At 42.0% G+C, this 23710-nt stretch overlaps 1 protein-coding gene across 3 annotated transcripts; it reads left to right on the forward strand.

The window, feature by feature from the left end:
- LOC120031020 (phosphatidylinositol 4-phosphate 5-kinase type-1 alpha-like) lies at positions 1–23376 on the forward strand. 3 transcript variants are annotated; one of them, XM_038976540.1, is made up of 16 exons: positions 1–81; positions 7569–7603; positions 8055–8138; positions 8373–8503; positions 8904–9021; positions 9143–9295; positions 16770–17069; positions 17168–17403; positions 17515–17598; positions 18050–18098; positions 18231–18315; positions 18406–18576; positions 18729–18861; positions 18952–19017; positions 19108–19201; positions 19301–23376. In XM_038976540.1, exons 1-16 carry the CDS (start codon positions 36–38, stop codon positions 19301–19303), a joined length of 1788 nt encoding a protein of 595 aa, XP_038832468.1. In that variant the 5' UTR covers positions 1–35; the 3' UTR covers positions 19304–23376. The 3 variants fall into 3 exon arrangements, with proteins under 3 accessions (XP_038832468.1, XP_038832467.1, XP_038832469.1); XM_038976539.1 differs by lacking the exon at positions 19301–23376 and having other exon boundaries at positions 19108–19292; XM_038976541.1 differs by lacking the exons at positions 1–81; positions 19301–23376 and adding an exon at positions 3925–3936 and having other exon boundaries at positions 19108–19292.
- The last annotated feature ends 334 nt before the right edge of the window (positions 23377–23710 follow it).

Below are 23710 nucleotides of genomic sequence, written 5' to 3' on the forward strand. Positions count from 1 at the left end.
TTTGTTATATCTGTTCCGATACCGGCCAATCCAAAATGGCTACCGCCGTTCCAGTTGATTCGGGATTGACTGCTCCGACAGGTATCTATAATAACTAATGTAGGTCTCCGTGTCTCCGTGAAGTAGTTTGCACGAAAATGCAATCTAATTAACGTAGCTACAGATTCAGCACAGCCTGTAGCCGAATATGGTCATTTTGTCTGAATTCAACTGACTCAATTTCTCCTTCTGTCTGAGCTAGCTAACGTTATCGCAGTTGCTGTTAGCCAGTTTGCTAACGTCAACAATCGGATCGGATGGATTGCACTATAGCTAGCCAGGCATCTAACGTTACCAGCTAGCGTTACACGCTTGAAATTGGGTCATGTACTTTATGGTGTTTGTAGTAAGGGCTTGGGATGGGATAGCCGCACACCCGAAAATGTGGTTATTTTCAATCAGATGTAACTTAGCTAGTTAATGTTAGCTCACCCTGAATGGGGCAAATTCTCCAACTTCAGCAATGTTAACTAACTACAGTAGTTGGGCTAATTTACTGCCTCTGTTAACTATTTGCCATGCTCGAAACCAGTGGGCCTTTGTTGATATTTTGTCATATTTGCCGCATATCGTAGTAGGACAAAACACCTGTTAATGGATGTTAGCTGGCTAATTCGCCAGCTAACTAGCCAACCCAACAAACTGAGGCCAGCCAGCAATGTTGGCTAGCTAACTAGGTGTGTGTTGAATATTTACTTGTAATGCCAACACAATTGTTTTCGTGGATAGAATGTGGTGGTCATGTCTATGTTGTTGACACAGTAATGTTGTTCTGTAACTTTTGGACTCATGACAAAAAAAGGCAGTCACTAATCAATTAGGCTAAGTAACTTTAGTTTAGGGTGGAATGGATACAGATTTCGCTTCCACGGGAGATAATATTTTTTTTAATTTAACTAGCCAAGTCAGTTAAGAACAAATTCTTATTTACAATGACAGCCTAGGAACAGTGGGTTTTAACTGCCTTGTTCAGGGGCAGAACGACAGAGTTTTACCTTGTCAGCTCGAGGGATTCGATCTAGCACCCTTTCGGTTACTGGCCCAACGCTTCAACCACTAGGCTACCTGATAATAAGCAATAGTCTGATTAATGTAGGCCTATGTGGTTGAAGAAGAGCCTCCTGCTCTGTCATCATTCCAGCACATTTACAGAGAACTTCACTGGAAGTCACAGAGAGGAAGAGGAATTCACGGGGAGTCCTGACTAGAGCTGGGCGATAAGTACATAAATCCATATCGCGTTAAATTGCCTGAATTGATGCGAGAACAATACGTTTATAACATTAATGTTCGCCACAGTTTTAAAAAAATCATCCTTTATACTACTACTGGTTTGATGGTTGTAGTTATCAATTGTCCCATTAACAATCGCCCAAATTAGCCAACTTATTTCATTTCAAACTTCACATTTTTCTAGTATAGGCTATGGATCGAAATCAACAATATCAGCAAAATGCGTGCGATAAGTGATCAGTGTTGATCATTTTTGGTTTATTTCCCCAGGTCTAGTCCTGACTGATTTGGTTTTTGGTTGTGGTCACATTATTCACTTGTTCAGAATCAGTTGATATCAGAGGTTATGATGTGAACAGTAACGCTGTGTCAGGACAGGAGAGTCTTCTCCACCTTTCTAAGCCTGTTATCGTACAGGCTCTTATCAGCTTGACTACGGTGTTTGTTACAGTTGATCTTCCCTTGGTACTGTAGTAGCTAGCCAGTTTGAGTCAGGTCATGAGAATAGACAGGTCTGTTTTGGTCCCGCAATAACAAGCCTGATTGCTTTATGGGGATCTAAGTCTGACTACAGGACTGCGAACTAGGCCAATGAACACACACATACAAATGATACAGGGTGTTCTCACTATATACAGTACCAGTCAAAAGTTTGGACACATATTCATTGCAGAGTTTTACTTTATTTTTACTATTTTCAACATTGTAGAATAATAGTGAAGACATCAAAACTATGAAATAACACATATGGAATCATGTAGTAACCAATAAAGTGTTAAACAAATCAAAATATATTTTATATTTGAGATTATTCAAAGTAGCCACCCTTTGCATTGATTACAGCTTTGCACACTCTTGGGGTTCTCTCAACCAGCTTCATGAGGAATGTTTTTTGAAGGAGTTCCCACAAATGCTGACCGCTTGTTGGCTGCTTTTCCTTCACTCTATGGTCCAACTCATCCCAAACCATCTCCATTGGGTTGAGGTCGGCTGATTTTGGAGGCCAGGTCATCTGATGCAGCACTCCATCACTGTCCTTGGTCAAATATCCCTTACACAGCCTGGAGGTGTGTTGGGTCATTTTTCTGTTGAAAAACAAATGATAGTCCCACTAAGCCAAACCAGATGTGTTGGCGTATCGCTGCAGAATGCTGTGGTAGCCATTCTGGTTAGGTGTGCCTTGTATTCTAAATAAATCACTGACAGTGTCACCAGCAAAGCACCATCACCTCTCCCATGCTTCACGGTGGGAACCACATATGCAGAGATCATCCATTCACCTCCTCTGCGTCTCACAAAGACATGCCGGTTGGAACCAAACATTTCACATTTGGACTCATCAGACCAAAGGACAGATTTCTACCGGTCTAATGTCCATTGGTTGTTTTTTTTGGCTCAAGCAAGTCTCTTCTTATTATTGGTGTCCTTTTAGTAGTGATTTGTTTGCAGCAATTCGACCATGAAGGCCTGATTCACGCTGAACAGTTGATGTTGAGATGTCTGTTACTTAAACTCTGTGAAGCATTTATTTGGGCTGCAATTTCTGGGGCTGGTAACTCTAATGAACTTATCCTGAACTTGAACTTATGTTGGGGGCGGCAGGTAGCCTAGTGGTTAGAGCGCTGGGCCAGTAACTGGAATGTTGCTAGATCGAATCCCCGAGCTGACAAGTAAAAATCTGTCGTCCTGCCCCTGAACCCACTGTTCTTAGGCCGTCATTGTAAATAAGAATTTGTTCTTAACTGACTTGCCTAGTTAAACAAAGGTAAAATAAAAATCCTCTGCAGCAGAGGTAACTCTGGGTCTACCTTTCCTGTGGTGGTCCTCATGAGAGCCAATTTCATCATAGTGCTTGATGGTTTTTGTGACTGCACTTGAATAAACTGATTTGGCTCAAATGCATTAAGAAGGAAAGAAATTCCACAAATTAACTTTTAACAAAGCACACCTGTTAATTGAATTGCATTCCAGGTGACTACCTCATGAAGCTGGTTGAAAGAATGCCAATAGTGCCAAAGCTGTCATCAAGGCAAAGGTGGCTACTTTGAAGAATCTGAAATATATGAAATATTTTCATTTGTTTAGCTTTTTTGGTTACTACATGATTCCATATGTGTTATATCATAGTTTTGATGTCTTCACTATTATTCTACAATGTCGAAAAAAGTAAAAATAAAAACCCTGGAATGAGTAGTTCCTGGTACTTATACTGGTACTGTATAAGTTCATAAATTAGGCCAATAACCAGCACATTTACTCTACTCTGTCAGACAAAAATAGGGGAGTGTCCCATATTATTGCTCTACATGCAGGCTACAGTACAGGCTGCTAGCAGGCAAACAGCCAACATGTGTTTTGAACTGAACTGCGCTGGCACTGGGAGATATGTTTAGTATGCACGCACCCTCATTGTAACTGTGGAAATGTTTGGACACAATGTTATTGAAATCCTATTGTAAAAAACAGTTTTTCTTAAATTGAGCACTGCTTGTTTCTAGATCTCTGTAGCATGTGGTCCATTTAGGCTAATTTAGAGGTGAGCAATGTGATTGAAGCCTAATTTGGTTGCATGCATGCCTTGTTCATGTGTAACTGGTTGTGGTTGTTCTGTATCTTCTTCCATAGACATTAGGACTCTGTTCTGGAGGAGAGCCTTGCAGAGAGGTACCTGCATGAGGTTGCAGTGTGTGTTTGTGTGTGAGGGAGCGGCTGAGCGTGTGCTTCGTTCCTGTGAGTGCCTCTTACAGGCATTACAGGGCCTTGTGGCATTTGAGCAAGCTGAGAGCAAGCAAAGGACGAGTGGACCAAATATAGGCTGTTAACTGTTGTTTTCTATTGTGCAAGTTTGCTTTCTATTGTGTGTGCAATGCATTTTGCAGTGAAATGGCTACAACATGGTTTAGCAAGACAAAGTGCCTCTCTACTCCTGAATGAACTAATCCTTGTGGTGTTTGCTCAAGCAATGTGGATTGGTTTAATTGATTGATTTTCATCCATCTCACAATTTGAATAGGCCTAGCCTAATATCACAGACAAATAGCCGTTAGGCTGTTTCCTATTTCGCTATCAGTACCCCACCTTTCCATGATATATTTTCAGTAGGTCTCCCTCCTCTCTCCTCACCGTCCTCAACATAACTCTGACCTGCCCACATTATTACAATAACAGCAGACAAGTTTTTTGCCAACTGGTTGTAATATCACTATGTTGAAACTCAGAAATAGCAGTTGCTATTGGTTACAGGCCTGAAGTTCTCATGGATTGGGTGAGAAGGCGAATCTCACACACGCACACCATTTTAAATGGCGAATCCTTTTGTGAGGAGCATATATTTCAAGCATTGTCATGACGATGTGAAAACATTGAGAAAATACCAGACATATTTTGCGTCTAAATTTTTCACTCACGTGTTTGTTGTGTTTCTCTATGTTGGCATGTTTGTCGCACAAATTGGCAATGTTTTACAATAGGCTATGGGATGTTATCTCTTGGGCTGGATAAAGTTGGGGCTGGGCCTGGGGTCTGCAGGGTTAAATTTATTCTTAGAGAGGATTGGTAATGAGCACATCCCTACCAAAAAGGAAGATGGCAACTCTGTGAGTCACAGGGAAAGTCCCAAGCTTAGTTTGAGTGATGGAAAAAGTTTAGTCATTGCCTGTTGTAGAGGACCCAGTGGTCTAGACACAGTATCAGACTGGGATTATGTCTGCCAGAGACCTGTGGTAGAGGACCCAGTGGTCTAGACACAGTATCAGACGGGTTATGTCTGCCAGAGACCTGTGGTAGAGGACCCAGGGGTCTAGATACAGTATCAGACTGGGGTTATGTTTTGCAGAGACTGGCGTATGTCCCTGTGTCGATGCCAAGAGTTCTCGTAATTTCCTCCCACCATCCTGATCTTTCCCTGTATCCAGTGTTCCCCATTAAACCTAATACCAGGCTATGTCCACTCATCGCTCTGTATTTTTGTGTGTGTGTGGTGTGTTATGCAGTGAGTGGACAGTTAACTTGTTGCCCTTCTGCTGCTCTATGCTCTCTCACAGTATCTGCTCTGTGGTAGACTGTCTGAGAGGGAATGTCTGCTGTAATACTATACTGTCTGGAGATGGAGAGGCACTAAGTAACAGATAGGCAGTCGGTAAGGGTAGTAACTACAAGCTACAACATTTGGTGTTTTAGAATTTAGTGAAAACGTCATACAAATGCAATGCATCCTGAGCAGTGACTGAAGTACAGGGGTCCCCTGGATTGTTTTAGGCTTGAGGCAAAGGCACAACCACAACAGCATCCAGGGCAGGCTGACATGGAAGCAGCATTAGAGGGAGAAGTGGGGTAAATCTAGAGCAGAATGTGAATGGGAGCAGCAGTTAGCCTAGGCCATTCCTGTGGCTGTGTAGGTCTAACCATGGCTCGGCATCTGTGGAAAATTACACGATTGATGGCTGTTTTTGTAATTAACTAAGAGTGGTTTTCAAGCATTTACTGTGACAAATTTCTTCTCAAGTCAAAATTACGCTGAAGTTTATTAGGTTTTGTGCATGGAGTGGAAAGACTGCAATGAAGCAATTCGGTCAGACACTAGGGTTGGGCGATTGTACGATTGCATCGTTGATGATGACATCTCGATGTCAAACGATAGTTTAACATATTTGACTACACCGCTGGAGTCTTAGCTCACAACAGTGCAGTGAGCACACAGCAGGGCGGCATGCCAAATGGCCTACACCCTAATTGCCGTAGCCTACATTTTCAATACATGTGGTGGTTAGATTATTAACATAATACAAGAGAACAATGTAGAAAGAGCGGAGAGCACCAAAGCAGAGCAAAATGTCAGACCGGGCCTAACGTGTTTTTTATTTCCTATCCCCTCTCCAATGTAGGATGAAAAATAAATAGTGTCGTTAAATCCCTCTTTGCAAAACAAACAGCCAATAATATAGGCCTACACATAGGCTACTGTCAATAAATTGCAGTAAACGTTACTTGACAAGTTAAACTAATATTTATAATATTGTCGAAGTGTTTGTTAATGTCCTTGAATTGTGCAACGGACAATCAGGTATAAGCTCCTACAGCAGCACTTTCAATAAGCGGGAACCAAAATAAATGAATGATGAGTCTGTCGGAGTTGTCTCTCAAACAACTTTCTTTTGAATAGCTTACAAATTGTGCATTTATATAATAGTCAACATCAATCAGATTAAATAAATAATTATTTAGCCTTTAACATTCTTTATAACACTTGAATGAACATTGGTTTAGGCTTAAAACGAATAGGCCTTTTATCCTTTAGGCTAAAAATCCTAAATATACAATCAGATAAAACAAATTATTATTTATAACATGGAACACCAGCATGTTCACCCCCGGAGTATCAAACTCAGCAGGATGACGGAGGTTTGTAGTCTGTCCATTCTTTGCCCTGATAATCTTTTAGCATATTCTGCAAGTGCCTTGGGTAAGATCTGCTGGCTCACCTGTATCATATGGCCTGAAATTGAGCGAAAAACTGCCAAACAGGCGAAGACGTGCTCCCCCCCCCCCCCCCCCCCCCCCACTACTAAGTCAGCCATAGGTTTTTTTTCTGATTTAGCATCGTCAGGCTACACTATAGTTACTTGGTGAAATCCACTTTTTGAAACTGATGGAAAGTAGCCTAATGGAAGAAAGAATGTCACATGTGCTTTTCCAGATGATCAAGATTAATTAACAATACACTTGATACGGCTGTAATATTTGTTTTTAAAAGGTCTACTAATATAACTGATATCTGAGTATTTTTATGGACAAGAGACCTTCCTGTTTTGAAAATCCTTCTGTAGCCAAGAACAAGGTAAACATAATAAGTAAGCCTTGTTTTGAAAAATTATTTAATGAACTAGTTTGTGGCTTTTGTAACAATTTGAATAAGAACAATGACGACATGCACCAAATCACAGTTCTGGTATAACCAATGTGTCTTTTTATATTGCGTTCTTCCTGCCAATTGACCCCTCCGTGCGCAATGTATATCAACGACGTTTGGATGGGACGATGTGTCATTCCAGATATCGCACAACCCAATCAGACACTTTAATGCGGGTTCCTTCCTCCATAAACTACTATACTATATGATAAGTTCATCACTACAGTTGGCTAGCATGACTCCAGCTCTGTGATATTAGCTAGGTTCTGTCGGTAACTATTAGATTCTAAGAGGACTGAGTTGCGCATGGAACATGGAGGAGCCTAACAAAAATAGGCCCATCACTATACTCTCTGATATGTTTTCCTTTTTTCTCTCTCCTCTCAAGGGTCCAGTGCGTCTCGGAAAATGGCATCTCCAGAGGTAAGACAGACACCATCCCTGACTCACAAAACCACTAATTACAGCACTCTGCTGATGATGCTGGAGCACTGTTGATGAAACTGTGTTTTCCACTACCTTTAGGTTTAGGGAACAGTGTGTGTATTTACACAACATTTATAGACCCTGGTGAATATGTGTTGTATATCACCTCTCTGTCTAGGGAGAGGACACAGGATATGTGGAAAGGGAGGGGGAGCTGGTGTTGATAGTTTTTGTGTGTCAATGGCAGATGTTTACCTTTAAGCTGTGTGTCATAAAACCAAACAATGGAGAGAACAGGATGACGCGGAAACTTGTTTTAATGGAGTCAAACATACAACTCTATAGTGCATTTCTTAGTTTCTTAATACCTTTTATTTCTCCCCATGCTCTCTTCCATCTCTCTCTCCCTTTTTCTCTTTCATCCTGTCTCTCTCTCTCTCTATCTCAGATGCCTGGATCCAGTCAGAGTATGAAGAAGACTATTGGACACAGAGGAGTTGAGACGAACACTGGAGAGACCACATATAAGAAGGTCAGCATGGGGTCAACACACGCACACACCACGTGTGCTAAAATTACCCGTAGCCTGAAACCCTTCCTCGTCCACACCCAATGATGACTCGCAGAATGTAATGTACACAAGCATTTGAGAGTCATAGATTAATTATAACATGAGAATTCCTCAGACAGAATGAATTTATCAATCTCTCTTAACAAGCCTCCATTTCTCCATTTCTCCATTTCTCTCTTCCACTTCCCCCTCCAGACCACATCGTCAGCCCTGAAAGGAGCAATTCAGCTGGGCATCACTCACACTGTGGGCAGCCTGAGTCAGAAGGCTGAGAGGGATGTTCTCATGCAGGACTTTGTGGTGGTCGAGAGCATCTTCTTCCCCAGGTTAGACGTGTGTGTGTGTGTGTCACTGGCGTAGCACACTACCCCGGAGGTATGGGGGCCCCCCGACTCCCACAAAAATATAGGTTGGGCCCCCCAGATACTATATGAACATGTCATAAACCATGAAGGAAATGTTTATAATTACAGGAAATTGGCTTTAAAACTGAAACACGTTCTCTCAGCCTCATGGCAAAATGTGTAAAACAGCACGGGATTAGCTAGGAAAACTGAAACATGTTCTCTCAGCCTCATGGCAAAATGTGTAAAACAGCATGAGATTAGCTAGGAAACAATTTTTTCCTGAACTGCCTACACCACTGGTCTGTGCCCATCTTGCATTTATGCTTGAGAGAAGTCTTCCTGTATTCAGCACTCATTAACACCCTTCTCTCTGTCTCAGTGAAGGCAGTAACCTGACCCCTGCCCACCACTACAGTGATTTCAGGTTTAAGACCTACGCCCCAATCGCCTTCCGCTACTTCAGAGAACTCTTTGGCATCCGGCCAGACGACTACCTGGTCAGTAGACTACAAAAATTCACTTAATTGAATCTGGTTGATTGGTTGTAGTTCTATGGTTATTTGGTTGTGTCTGGTTGTAGTTCTGTAGTCAGGATGCTAACTAACTCCTCTCCTACAGTATTCTCTGTGTAACGATGGCCTGATAGAGCTGTCTAACTCCGGGGCCAGCGGCTCTCTCTTCTACGTGTCCAGTGATGATGAGTTCATTATCAAGACGGTGCAGCACAAAGAGGCTGAGTTTCTCCAGAAGCTACTGCCAGGATACTTCATGGTGAGATATTGAAGGGGGGGGGGGGGGGGGGGGACTTCATGGAGAGATACAGTTGAAGTCGTAAGTTTACATACACCTCAGCCAAATACATTTAAACTCAGTTTTTCACAATTCCTGACATTTAATCCTAGTAAAAATTCCCTGTCTTAGGTCAGTTAGGATCACCACTTTATTTTAACCTTTACTTCATACCCATCCCGGATCCGGGAGCATCCTCATCAAAAAAGCTGACTAGCATAGCCTAGCCTAACGGGACAGGGATAGCATATAATTTCATGAAATCACAAGTCCAATACAGCAAATGAAAGATAAACATCTTGTGAATCCAGCCATCATTTCCGATTTTTAAAATGTTTTACAGCGAAAACACTATGTATTTATATTAGCTAACCACAATAGCCAAACACACAACGGCATATTTTCACCATGTTTCCACCGCATAGGTAGCCTTCACAAAACCCACAAATAGAGATAAAATTAATCACTAACCTAGAACAACTTCATCAGATGACAGTCTTATAACATCATGTTATACAATACATTTATGTTTTGTTCGAAAATGTGCATATTTATAGCCACAAATCCTGGTTTTACATTGTAGCCACCATCACAAATAGCACCAAAGCAGCCAGAATAATTACAGAGAGCAATGTGAAATACATAAATACTCATCATAAAACATTTATGAAAAATACATGGTGTACAGCAAATGAAAGATAAACATCTTGTGAATCCAGACAATATTTCCGATTTTTTAAAGTGTTTTACAGCGAAAACACTATATATATTTCTATTAGCTCATCACAATAGCCAAACACACACAGCTATTTATCCACCGCCAGCATAGATTTCACAAAAACAGCAATATAGATAAAATTAATCACTAACCTTTGGACAACTTCATCAGATGACAGTCTTATAACATCATGTTATACAATACATTTATGTTTTGTTCGAAAATGTGCATATTTAGAGCTGCAAATCGTGGTTATACATTGTGAATCCGTAGCAACAATTCACCAAAATCTCTGGAGATATTTTGGACAGTCACCTAATCTAATCAAAGAACTCATCATAAACTTTACTAAAAAATACATGTTGTACAGCAAATGAAAGATACACTGGTTCTTAATGCAACCGCTGTTAGATTTTTTAAAATAACTTTACTACAACATACAAAAAGCATTATTGTGAGACAGCGCTCACATATTCTACCCCCTGTTGGAGTGAACATATTCCACAGAAATACAAAATAACATCATAAATTGTGTCTTACTTTTGCTGAGCTAACATCAGAATGTTGTGCAAGGAGTCCTTGGTCCAGAATAAATCGTTGTTTGGTTTTAGAATGTCCATTTCTTCTGTCGAATTAGCAACCTTGGCTAGCCATGTGGCGCGAACATGCCAATCTTCTCTTGGCGCAAAGAACGGAAAATTCCAAAAGTCCCAATAAACGTTGAATAAACTGATAAAACTCGGTTGAAAAATCCTACTTTATGATGTTTTTCTCATATGTATCAAATAAAATCAGAGCCGGAGATATTCGCCGTGTATACAGAACGCTTTTCAGAAGACATTGTGGAGCTCCTTCGCGCGCCGTGGAAAACTGACAAAATGGCTGACCTGTCACTCCAAAAGCTCTTATTCGGCCTCAGATCAAGCTAGACACCCCATTCAACCTTCCACTGCCTGTTGACATCTAGTGGAAGGCGTATGAAGTGCATACATATCGATAAATAAAAGCCAGTTGAATAGGCAGGTCCTGAAACAGAGCCTCGTTTTCAGATTTTTCACTTCCTCTTTGGAAGTTTGCTGCCAAATGAGTTCTGTTTTACTCACAGATATAATTCAAACAGTTTTAGAAACTTGAGTGTTTTCTATCCAATAGTAATAATAATATGCATATTGTATGATCTAGAACAGAGTACGAGGCCGTTTAATTTGTGCACGATTTTTTCCAAAGTGAAAACAGCGCCCCCCTATTGACAAGAAGTTTTAAGAATGTCAGAATAATAGTAGAGAAAGATTTATTTCAGCTTTTATTTCATTCATCACATTCCCAGTAGGTCAGAAGTTTACACACACTCACTTAGTATTTGGTAGCGCATTGCCTTTATATTGTTTAATTGGGTCAAATGTTTCGGGTAGCCTTCCACAAGCTTCCCACAATAAGTTGGGTGAATTTTGGCCCATTCCTCCTGACAGAGCTGGTGTAACTGAGTCAGGTTTGTTGGCCTTTTTCGCTTTTTCAGTTCTGCCCTCAAATTTTCTATAGGATTGAGGTCAGGGCTTTGTGATTGCCACTCCAATACCTTGACTTTGTTGTCCTTAAGCCATTTTGACATAACTTTGGAAGTATGCTTGGGGTCCTTGTCCATTTGGAAGACCCAAGCTTTAACTTCCTGACTGATGTCTTGAGATGTTGCTTCAATATATACACATAATTTCCCTACCTCATAATGCCATCTATTTTTTGAAGTGCACCAGTCCCTCCTGCAGCAAAGCACCCCCACGACATGATGCTGCCACCCCCGTGCTTCACGGTTGGGATGGTGTTCTTCGGTTTGCGATCCTCCCCCTTTTTCCTCCAAACATAACAATGGTCATTACAGCCAAACAGTTCTATTTTTGTTTCATCAGACCAGAGGACATTTCTCCAAAAAGTACGATCTTTGTGCATTTGCATTTGCAAACTGTAGTCTGGCTTTTTTATGGCGGTTTTTGAGCAGTGGCTCCTTCCTTGCTGAGCGTCGATATGTCGATATAGGACTCGTTTTACTGTGGATATAGATACTTTTGTACCCGTTTCCTCCAGCATCTTCACAAGGTATTTTGCTGTTCTGGGATTGATTTTCACTTTTCGCACCAAAGTATGTTCATCTCTAGGAGACAGAACACGTCTCCTTCCTGAACGGTATGACGGCAGCGTGGTCCCATGGTGTTTATGCTAGAGGTCGACCGATTATGATTTTTCAACGCCGATACCGATTATTGGAGGACCCGATTATTTTATTTTTTTGTTTTGTTGTAATAATGACAATTACAACAATACTTAATGAACACTTATTTTAACTTAACCTGTTTGGGCTGCAGGGGCAGTATTGAGTAGCCTGGATAAAAGGTGCCCATTTCAAACGGCCTCGTACTCAATTCTTGCTCGTACAATATGCATATTATTATTACTATTGGATAGAAAACACTCTCTAGTTTCTAAAACCGTTTGAATTATATCAGTGAGTAAAACAGAACTCATTTTGCAGCAAACTTCCTGATAGGAAGTGGAAAATCTGAAATCGATGCTCTGTTCTAGGGCCTGCCTATAAATGTCCTTGATATTTATTAGTATACATGCACTTCATACGTCTTCCACTAGATGTCGACAGGCAGTGAGAGAAGAAATGGAGTGTATAACTTGATCTGGGGTCGAATAAAAGCTCTTTGTATGACGTGTCACCAGTTTCCTGTTTTCTGGAGCGCGCGAGAAGGGACCTGGTATTGCCTTCTGAAAAGCTGTCGTTATCGACGACTAATATCTCCGGCTTTGATTTTATTTGATACATGTGACAATATCATCGTAAAGATGCTACGTTAGCACAATGTATAACCACTGATTTCAGCTCTAAATATGCACATTTTCGAACAAAACATAAGTGTATGTATAACCTGATGTTATAGGACTGTCATCTGATGAAGCTTATCAAGGTTAGTCAAAAATTATATATTTTGCTGGTTTGTTACGATCGCTAACTTTTGCTGCTGGGGAATGGCTTGTGTTTCTGGCTATTGTGGTAAGCTAATATAATGCTATATTGTGTTTTCGCTGTAAAACACTTAAGAAATCGGAAATATTGGCTGGCATCACAAGATGCCTGTCTTTCATTTGCTGTACACCATGTATTTTTCAGAAATGTTTTATGATGAGTATTTAGGTATTTGACGTTGGTGTCTGTAATTACTCTGGCTGCTTCGGTGCTATTTCTGACGGTAGCTGTGATGGTAGCTGCAATGTAAAACTGATTTATAGCTCAAATATGCACATTTTTCGAACAAAACATAGATTTATTGAATAACATGTTATAAGACTGTCATCTGATGAAGTTGTTTCTTGGTTAGTTTGGTTGGTTCTTGGTTAGTTAGGTTGGTTTTGTGCATGCTACCTGTGCTGTGAAAAATGTCTGTCCTTTTTTGTATTTGGTGGTGAGCTAACATAAATATACGTGGTGTTTTCGCTGTAAAACATTTTAAAAATCGGACATGTTGGCTGGATTCACAAGATGTTTATCTTTCAAATGCTGTATTGGACTTGTTAATGTGTGAAAGTTAAATATTTCTAAAAAATATATTTTGAATTTCGCGCCCTGCACTTGAGCTGGCTGTTGTCATAAGTGTACCGAGGTCGGGCTTGCAGCCAGAAGAAGTTAAGATAATACATAAATAAAATCAATTTAGCCTCAAATAAATAATGAAACATGTTCAATTTGGTTTAAATAATGCAACAACACAGTGTTGGAGAAGAAAGTAAAAGTGCAATATGTGCCATGTAAGAAAGCTAACGTTTAAGTTCCTTGCTCAGAACATGAGAACATATGAAAGCTGGTGGTTCCTTTTAAAATGAGTCTTCAATATTCCCAGGTAAGAAGTTTTAGGTTGTAGTTATTATAGGAATTATAGGACTATTTCTCTCTATAGCATTTGTATTTCATTAACCTTTGAGTATTGGATGTTCTTATAGGCACTTTAGTATTGCCAGTGTAACAGTATAGCTTCCATCCCTCTCCTCGCTCCTACCTGGGCTCGAACCAGGAACACAACGACAAAAGCCACCCTCAAAGCAGCGTTACCCATGCAGAGCAAGGGGAATAACTACTCCAAGTCTCAGAGCGAGTGAAGTTTGAAACGCTATTAGCGCGCACCCCGCTAACTAGCTAGCCATTTCACATCGGTTACACCAGCCTAATCTCGGGAGTTGATAGGCTTGAAGCACAGCGAAGAGCTTCTGGCAAAACAAACGAAAGTGCTGTTTGAATGAATGCTTACGAGCCTGCTGCTGCCTACCACCGCTCAGTCAGACTGCTCTATCAAATCATAGATTTAGTTATAACATAATAACACACAGAAATACGAGCCTTAGGTCATTAATATAGTCGAATCCGGAAACTATCATCTCGAAAACAAGACGTTTATTCTTTCAGTGAAATACGGAACCGTTCCGTATTTTATCTAACGGGTGGCATCCATAAGTCTAAATATTCCTGTTACATTGCACAACCTTCAATGTTATGTCATAATTACGTAAAATTCTGGCAAATTAGGCGGCCCAAACTGTTGCATATACACTGAACGCAAGAGAAGTGACACAATTTCACCTGGTTAATATTACCTGCTAACCTGGATTTCTTTTAGCTAAATATGCAGGTTTAAAAATATATACTTCTGTGTATTGATTTTAAGAAAGGCATTGATGTTTATGGTTAGGTACACATTGGAGCAACGATACGCACCGCATCGATTATATGCAAAGCAGGACACGCTAGATAAACTAGTAATATCATCAACCATGTGTAGTTAACTAGTGATTATGATTGATTGAGTGATTGTTTTTTTAAAAGATAAGTTTAATGCTAGCTAGCAACTTACCTTGGCTTCTACTGCATTCGCGTAACAGGCAGGCTCCTCGTGGAGTGCAATGTAATCAGGTGGTTAGAGCGTTGGACTAGTTAACTGTAAGGTTGCAAGATTGAATCGCCCGAGCTGACAAGGTAAAAATCTGTCGTTCTGCCCCTGAACGAGGCAGTTAACCCACCGTTCCTAGGCCGTCATTGAAAATAAGTGTGTATTTAACTGACTTGCCTAGTTAAATAAAGATTAAATAAAGGTGTAAAAAAAAAATACCGATTTCCGATCGTTATGAAAACTTGAAATCGGCCCTAATTAATCAGCCATTGCGATTAATCGGTAGACCTCTAGTTTATACTTGCGTACTATTGTTTGTACAGATGAACGTGGTACCTTCAGGCATTTGGAAATTGCTCCCAAGGATGAACCAGACTTATAGAGGTCTACAAATTTTTTTCTGAGGTCTTGGCTGATTTCTTTTGATTTTCCCATGATGTCAAGCAAAGAGGCACTGAGTTGGAAGGTAGGCCTTGAAAATACATCCACAGGTACACCTCCAATTGACTCAAATGATGTCAATTAGCCTATCAGAAGCTTCTAAAGCCATGACTTAATTTTCTGGAATTTTCCAAGCTGTTTAAAGGCACTGTTAACTTAGTGTATGTAAACTTCTGACCCACTGGAATTGTGATACAGTGAATTATAAGTGAAATAATCTGTATGTAAACAATTGTTGGAAAAATGACTTGCCATGCACAAAGGAGATGTCCTAACCGACTTGCCAAAACTATAGTTTGTTAACAAGGAAATTGTGGAGTAGTTGAAAAATAAGTTTTAATGACTCCAACCTAAGTGTATGTAAACTTCCGACTTCAACTGTATTGGAGGAGGGGGGAGACTTCATGGAGAGATATTGGGGTAGGAGGTGGGGGGAGACTTCATGGAGAGATATTGGGGTAGGAGGTGGGGGGAGACTTCATGGAGAGATATTGAAGGAGGAGGGGGGAGACTTCATCGTGAGATATTGACGGAGGAGGGGGGGGACTTCGTGAGGAGATATTGAAGGAGGGGGGGGAGACTTCATGAGGAGATACTTCATGGAGAGATGTTGAAGGAGGAGGTACTTCATGTTGAGATGTTGAAGCAGAAGATCCTTCATGGTGAGATGTTGAAGGAGGAGAAGATCCTTCATGGCGAGATGTTGAAGGAGGAGAAGATCCTTCATGGCGAGATGTTGAAGGAGGAGAAGATCCTTCATGGCGAGATGTTGAAGGAGGAGGAGATCCTTCATGGCGAGATGTTGAAGGAGGAGGAGATCCTTCATGGCGAGATGTTGAAGGAGGAGGAGATCCTTCATGGCGAGATGTTGAAGGAGGAGGAGATCCTTCATGGCGAGATGTTGAAGGAGGAGGAGATCCTTCATGGCGAGATGTTGAAGGAGGAGGAGATCCTTCATGGCGAGCTGTTGAAGGAGGAGGAGATCCTTCATGGCGAGCTGTTGAAGGAGGAGGAGATCCTTCATGGCGAGCTGTTGAAGGAGGAGGAGATCCTTCATGGCGAGCTGTTGAAGGAGGAGATCCTTCATGGCGAGTTGGAGGAGATCCTTCATGGCGAGATGTTGAAGGAGGAGGAGATCCTTCATGGCGAGATGTTGAAGGAGGAGGAGATCCTTCATGGCGAGATGTTGAAGGAGGAGGAGGGGGGGGGGGGATTTCATGGCGAGATATTGAAGGAGGAGGGGGGAGATTCTTCGGTGGCCTGTGTGTTTTAGTCTTTATATAATACCTAGCTGTCTGTGGTGGCCTCTTCTTTTTCACTCTCCTCCTCTCCTTTCTACCTGTCCCTTTCCCCTCTATAGAACCTGAATCAGAACAAACGGACCCTGCTCCCTAAGTTCTACGGTCTGTACTGCATCCAGGCGGGAGGGAAGAACATCCGCCTGGTGGTGATGAACAACCTGCTGCCCCGCGTGGTCCACATGCACCATAAGTACGACATGAAGGGTTCCACCTATAAGAGACGGGCCTCAGCCAAGGAGAGGGACAAGACTTTTCCCACCTTTAAAGACCTGGACTTCATCCAGGACCTGCCTGATGGACTGCTGCTGGAGACGGACAACTACAACGCCCTTAGCAAGACCATCCAGAGAGACTGCCTGGTGAGAGGGAGGGAGGGAGAGAGGGTGTGTGTGTGTTCTGTGTGTGCTGTTTGGGTCTACTGTATAGTAACTCTTATGTGTTTGTGTGTGTGCTCCAGCTCCTGCAGAGTTTTAAAATCATGGACTACAGTCTACTGGTGGGGATCCATAACCTGGAGCAGGCTAATAGAGAGAGGGAGAGAGGTGGGGGACAGATGGGGGACAGTGGGGGGTCAGAGGGGGCAGTGACCCCAGACCAGCGCCGACCCCAGGCCCAGAAAAGTCTATACTGCACAGCCATGGAGTCTATACAGGGAGAGGCCCGCGGGAAGGGAGCCCTGGAGTCTGAGGACCAGTGAGTCAATCAATACATCACACAATATTACCTTGGGAAAAGTGCAAACTGTCACGTAAATCTGGATTTGTTGATGGTGATTGGTTGGTGTGGCGTATGATGTCATTTCAGTATGGGCGGGATCCCAGCCAGGAACTCTAAAGGAGAGAGGTTGCTGGTCTTTATCGGCATCATCGACATTCTGCAGTCCTACAGGTAGGTGCTTGTGTTTCTTTGTGTGTGTGCGTTCTTGTGTACAGACTACATACCATTTCACATAGTAATATGATGACACAGTACTCAAAGTATTGGGAAAGTGACACATTTTTTGCTTTACTCCAGCATTTTGGATTTGAAATGATATACTGACCTGGTATGGATGAAAATACACTCAAATCAAAGCTTGACAGTCTGCACTTTAACCTCATAGTCATTGTATCATTTTAAATCCAAAAAGTGCTGGGGTACAGAGCCAAAACAACAACAAATGTGTCACTGTCCCAATACTTTGGAGCTCACTGTATATACCATTTAGCAGATGCTTTTATCCAAAGCGACTTAGTCATGCGTGCTTATATTTTACATATGGATGGTCCCGGGAGTCGAACCCATTATCCTGGTGCCATGCTTTACCTACTGAGCTACGTTCACTAAGACTGTTTTTCAGGTTCATCAAGAAGTTGGAACACTCGTGGAAGGCCCTCGTCCATGATGGGGTAAGATACTACACACACACACATTACCTGTAGTACATTATGAAAGAAGCCACAGATGCATGTGTCAGATCTGCCACTGCGTATGTCAGGCCTATGTCAGGTTATAACTGGTTTATTCCTTTTCCTCTGTAGGATACAGTGTCGGTGCACAGACCAGGCTTCTACGCTGAGCGCTTCCAACAATTCATGTGTAACACAGTGTTCAAGAAGATCCCATGTAAGACTGCTGTGTGTGTGTGTCTTCTGTTTCAATATTTACTTTTATGATATAACCTGCTGTCGTTATTTTGTTTTCCCCACCCCTCAGTGAAGCTCTCCCCATCCAAGAAGTCTCGTGGTGGGGGTCCGGGGGGTCTGAGGAGAGCTCCTACCCTGGGAGGCCCCACCCCCCTCTCCCACGCTGCTGGACAGTCTGTAGTGGACTCCCGGCTCGTCTACCAATCCCACTTCAACAGGGCTGACGCAGAGGGAGACAGCAGTGAGTGAACAGTTAACACAAACATTGATTGTATGTTTGATCAGAGGTCAAGGTGGAGCAGAGCTACATGAAGTGCCTATGGACAAGGGATTAGGGGTGGACTTGGAATTGTGCCATTAGTTCCCCCCATTTTACTCCCTCTTTCTGTTCAGGCATGCAGTCGGGCAGGCCAGACCTGGTGCCAAGGACCCCTCCCCTGGCGGGAGGGTCAGGGGATGCAGAGGCCAACTTTTCCACGTCCTCATTAGGAAGCACAGGACTCACCTCCTCCTCTCCTCCGCTACAGTAACACATCCCTCCATCCCCTCTCCTCCAAAGTCAGTCCTCCTCTTCAAGTCATCCAGTTCTCATGTGTTTCTCGCCCTCTCTCTCTAGGTCAGTAGGGGTTGAGGTGCATAGAGCAGTAACAAGCACAGACCAAGACCACGGTGTCTCCCACAGGTACACAAATGAATTACAGCACTGACTCATGTATTCCCACTTACATGAACACACACACACCCTTATCAGTCTTCTCTCTCTGTCTCTCAGTATGGGTGTGGAAGTGGAAGCGTCAGGTGATCAGTCAGGTAATGAAGATGCCATCTCACTATCCGACATCGTCCCAGAGACTAACATCTGCTTTGTAAGTCTGGCCCAATCCTTTTCCTCCTCCTCTTCTTAAGATCTTCACTATGGCGTTTCCCATGGCTCACTGGCCTCCCTCCCTGTGTGTCCCCCACAGTAACAACTGATCTGGAGTCATCTGAGGAAAAGGTGATTCTGGAACCAAGGAGGTGGGTGGAAGAGTGAGGGGGGAGAGTAGTCTTGCATCCTCCATCCTCACTCTTTCGATCCATCCCTCCTTTTCTGCGGGGGAGGTTTGGAACATACTTCAGGCTGACTGAATGGGATGGGGGAGGTTGGGAAGTGAAGAGAGGGAGAGTGTGACTGGTTGCCAGAGAGAGGAACAAAGAGGAAGAGAGGTGTGTGTATATATGTGTGAGGAGGTGGTGGCTGTCTAAAGGCTTGGTCAGACAGACACACACGGGTATGCTGCTAGAAACCCTTCTCCAACTAAGTTACAGGAGTCTCTGTGTCACGAAACCCACTTACACTGTCCCACCTATCACAAAGCCTGAAGGGGAGAGTGATGTGGGCTTAGACACCCCTGCATCAACAGTGTGGAGGAGGAACACCGTGCTCTATATCACTCTCTGTTCTGTTACTTTGTGCATTCCTTCTTGTGGACAGTCTAAGTGGGTTTAGTTTTCAGTGACTCTGAGCATAATATCTCATATGTTATCATTCTACATCTCTCCACCCCTTCCTCCCTCCACACAGCCAGGAGATGGGAGGGACACAGGAGAATCATCTCTATATGTAGTGTTTTTTTAATAATTTTTATTATGACCACAGTTTTACTGATGTGGACAGAACATATGACTTCATCACACAGACCTTCTATTCTTTTAGATTATGGATGTATACAGTAGCTGACTGACTGGATTTGGGGGCAGGAATGTACAGGCCAGAGCTATACTGCCCTACCAAGAAAAAAGGCAGTAACTGCTCATAGCGTGGAACTGAGAAAAATGCCTTCTATTTACCTTAGTTTCACAGTTACCTAGTGGAGTTATTGCTAATATGACCCCCATTTTCTCAAACACAATACGAGGCAGGATACTTGCCCATGTGATTAAGTCATTTTTGCTACATTAAATACATGCTAACTCATTTTTGACCAAATGAGCGGTTACTGCCTTTTTTCTTGGTAGGGCAGTATGGGTAGGCTATACACCACAGGAGGTTGGTGGCACCTTAATTGGGGAGGATGGGCTCGTGGTAATGTCTTGAGTGGAATGGTATAAAATACATCAAACACATGGTTTAATGCCATTCCATTTGCACTGTTCCAGTCATTATTATGAGCCGTCCTCCCCTCAACAGCCTCCACTGCTATACACAGTGTTACCGGCTCTGTCTGTCACTCCATGGTTATCCTGGAATCTTCCTCTCTGATGAGACCACATGTGCTATATTGATCTAGGAGTGAGAGACCAGAGCAAGAACATAGTAATGGCCGCTACCTCCATGCCCTTAAAATAGAGCGGGGTTCCCCAACTGGCGGCCTGCGGATGCAATTTTTTAAATTGGTGGACATTAAAGGTAAACACCAGCAAATCAGCTCCAAATGATTTCAATTTAAGAAATCTGTTCTAAAGTATTCCTATGCAAAATAGAGATGTGTGATTTGTAAGCAAGTTTTGAAATTGTTTGTCAAATATTATCTGTTTGGGCTTTCGTGCGGTCAATTTGCAGTCTACAAATTATTTGTAATTATGTTCCGGCCCCTTGACCATCCGCTCAAGAAAAAAAATCCCCCCACGGCTGAATCTAGTTGATGATCCTTCGAATGGAGGTTCACCAGAGAAGAGACAAAGAGGAGCAGTAAGAGGACAGGACAGTGACCTGACCACACTAACGCTAGCTGCCTGTCACTTACGCTCTTCCTTTTTATATCTGTGCCTTTGTGTCTGTCTGGTGCTAGTCTTGCTGAGCTGTGTCTCTCATATTTTTGTTTCTTTAATGTCCCGTTACACATACATTCAAACTCTTGTTTGAGTCTGATGTTTTTATATTCTCACTAACAATCAAAAGTATCTTTGAAAGAAAATTGACCAATCAACCGGCAGGGTTGAAAGGAATGAGCCAGTCAAAATTCAGAGCGAGCGTTTAACGCACACTCTACACATGCCTTTTTCGGTCTTCGTATGGCAGTTCAGTTTCATCACATTCATTCACACCCAACCATTTAGACTGTTTTGTACACAAAGATTATATGTGTTCTTCAAGCAATGGTAATTCTACCACTGTCATTCAAGCACTTTGATACTTTTATCTGACCTGACTTTCATTAATAAGCAACAAGGGATTTCTGCTGGCTACAGAAATGGCTGCTTCACCCCACTGAGTTTGAGACTCACCACATTGTGTGAATGACTTTGTTTGCGTCTCTGTAGTACACCTCTTATACATTAACGTTTATATAAACATGGGTTTGTTATTTTTTTACCATTTGCTCAGTCATTGTGTAGAATACTAACACAAGCGCTGGGTGGCCGCTCATACTATTTATCCAGTTGTAGGATATTTCAGACACAGGGATACATATCACTGCCTAGTGGTTATGCTAGATCTTGCATTTCACACCAACACAGTGTGATTTAAAGGGCCACCATGGCCTGATTGTGAGGACACATTTCTAAGTAGATGGGAGTGCACATGTGGTCCAAAGCAGAGGGGAAGAGATGGACAGACTGACAAACTGGGGATATCAGCCTGTGGTGGAAATGATTCATGTTCATCGATGCACCGTGAGACAATAGGGAATGTTTAAAGGGAATGGGGGAGTACAAGAACACAGCCATGCCCTGAAGAAACTAGAGGCTGGAAGTGGAGCTCTTTCTGATCAACTGTCATGACAAATTGGAAAAGCAATCAAAATGGTATGGACTTGAACATGGATGAACTCACTACATGGAGGAGACCTATACTTCAGAACTTGAGTTTTGATGAACTTGATGTTTTCCTAACAGATCTGAGTTTAATGACCCTTCAAACAGTTGCAGCGCTCACCGTTTGAGAGGAGCTGTTCTGCATGATAACTATACATATTTTAAAGCACACAGGAAGGAAGGGCACAAGAGAGGGTGGTATTGGTTCCAAATGAGTTATTTACACAAATAACTTACTGCATGGTTTGATTCATTTCAAGTTCTTGCGTCTCTACTTTTCCTCGCGAACCCACCCTCTCTAAACGGCTCATATGGTATTCCTGGTTAATTTATTTCCAAACATGGCCCTCAATTAAAAGTTGTGGTCTTTTGAATGTTTTGACCTTTTGACCCTGATAACCCTGCTCAGCTTCCCCATCATTTCAAAGAGCTCAGTTCAGTCTTGTGCTTTTTGTTTGAGAACAGTTGGCCACCAAAGAAAACACTCCAAGCCCCATGTTCCCAAGTTTTGAATCACATTTTCAATAGATGGTATTGTGTCTTATAACAAGGGCCTTAGTGTGACAACAGGGTCTGGATTTGACTCCATGAACACTGATCATGACTTTTAGCGTATGCTTAACTTTACAAACTAACATCTGACAGTCAGAACAATGTTTTAAAGCCTGTGTGCTTCTGTGTAGATGCTGGATTAAATGTGTTGCAGTGTCTGGTGACTTGACTTGACCACAGCACAACAGACACCTCACCCTTTGGTGCTCAAAGGGCGGTACACTTGCAACACAGACACTACAGAACATATGAACTAATGCAATATGAACAAGTCTGCCATCTTAAAGTTTCAAGAATCGTATTTATTGTATTTGTATTATGACCTTGTAGCCTGAAATTATTCATAAGTTGTACATGTACTGTAGATGATTGTACGTATAATAATGTATTATTCTGATAGGAAATGTCAGACTTAAGTAGTGTATTGCATATGGGAGGGGATTATTTGACAATTTCACTTTTTATATTTCATGTTTGATTTTGATAGTGATATATTCTCCATTGTTCTGGGGCACGGATGTCCCATGCTTTTCTACGTTGAATGTTTCACACAGCCTCCGAGCCAATGTTGCTGGTTACCGTCTATGCTTCAATTACTCTATTTTTACTCTGCCTGTATAAAATGTGTATATGTATATAGTAGTCACGAAAATGCCTTCTCATGCTGCCTGTTCCTTCTACCATCTTTCAGTGATGTGATGTTTTTCATATTGGCTCTCTGATTTTAGAATAAACTTATTTTCTAAATGTTGGTTCTTGTCCTTATTCCTGAACATGATACAACTGTTTAGGGATTGGAAGGGTAGGTCTACAGTAGATCAACAAACTCACATCACTTTATTTGTGAGTGGGGGAGTCTTGTCCTTGACATGGCATTTTACAGTATATTGACTTTTAGGTTTTTGTTTGCAGGAGAGGCAAAGAAGGCCTTAAGCAGGGCCCCAAAAATGTAATATTAGGTGTTCTTGCGTTCACTACTTTTCTCCCTAACCCACCCTCTTTGTAAAAAGCTCATAATGTATTCCTGGTTAATGTTATTTCCAACCATGGCCCTCAAGTTGTGCTCTTTTGAATGTTTTGACCTT

Source organism: Salvelinus namaycush, chromosome 37 (genome assembly GCF_016432855.1).
Source record: "Salvelinus namaycush isolate Seneca chromosome 37, SaNama_1.0, whole genome shotgun sequence".
Taxonomy (NCBI): Eukaryota; Metazoa; Chordata; class Actinopteri; order Salmoniformes; family Salmonidae; genus Salvelinus; species Salvelinus namaycush.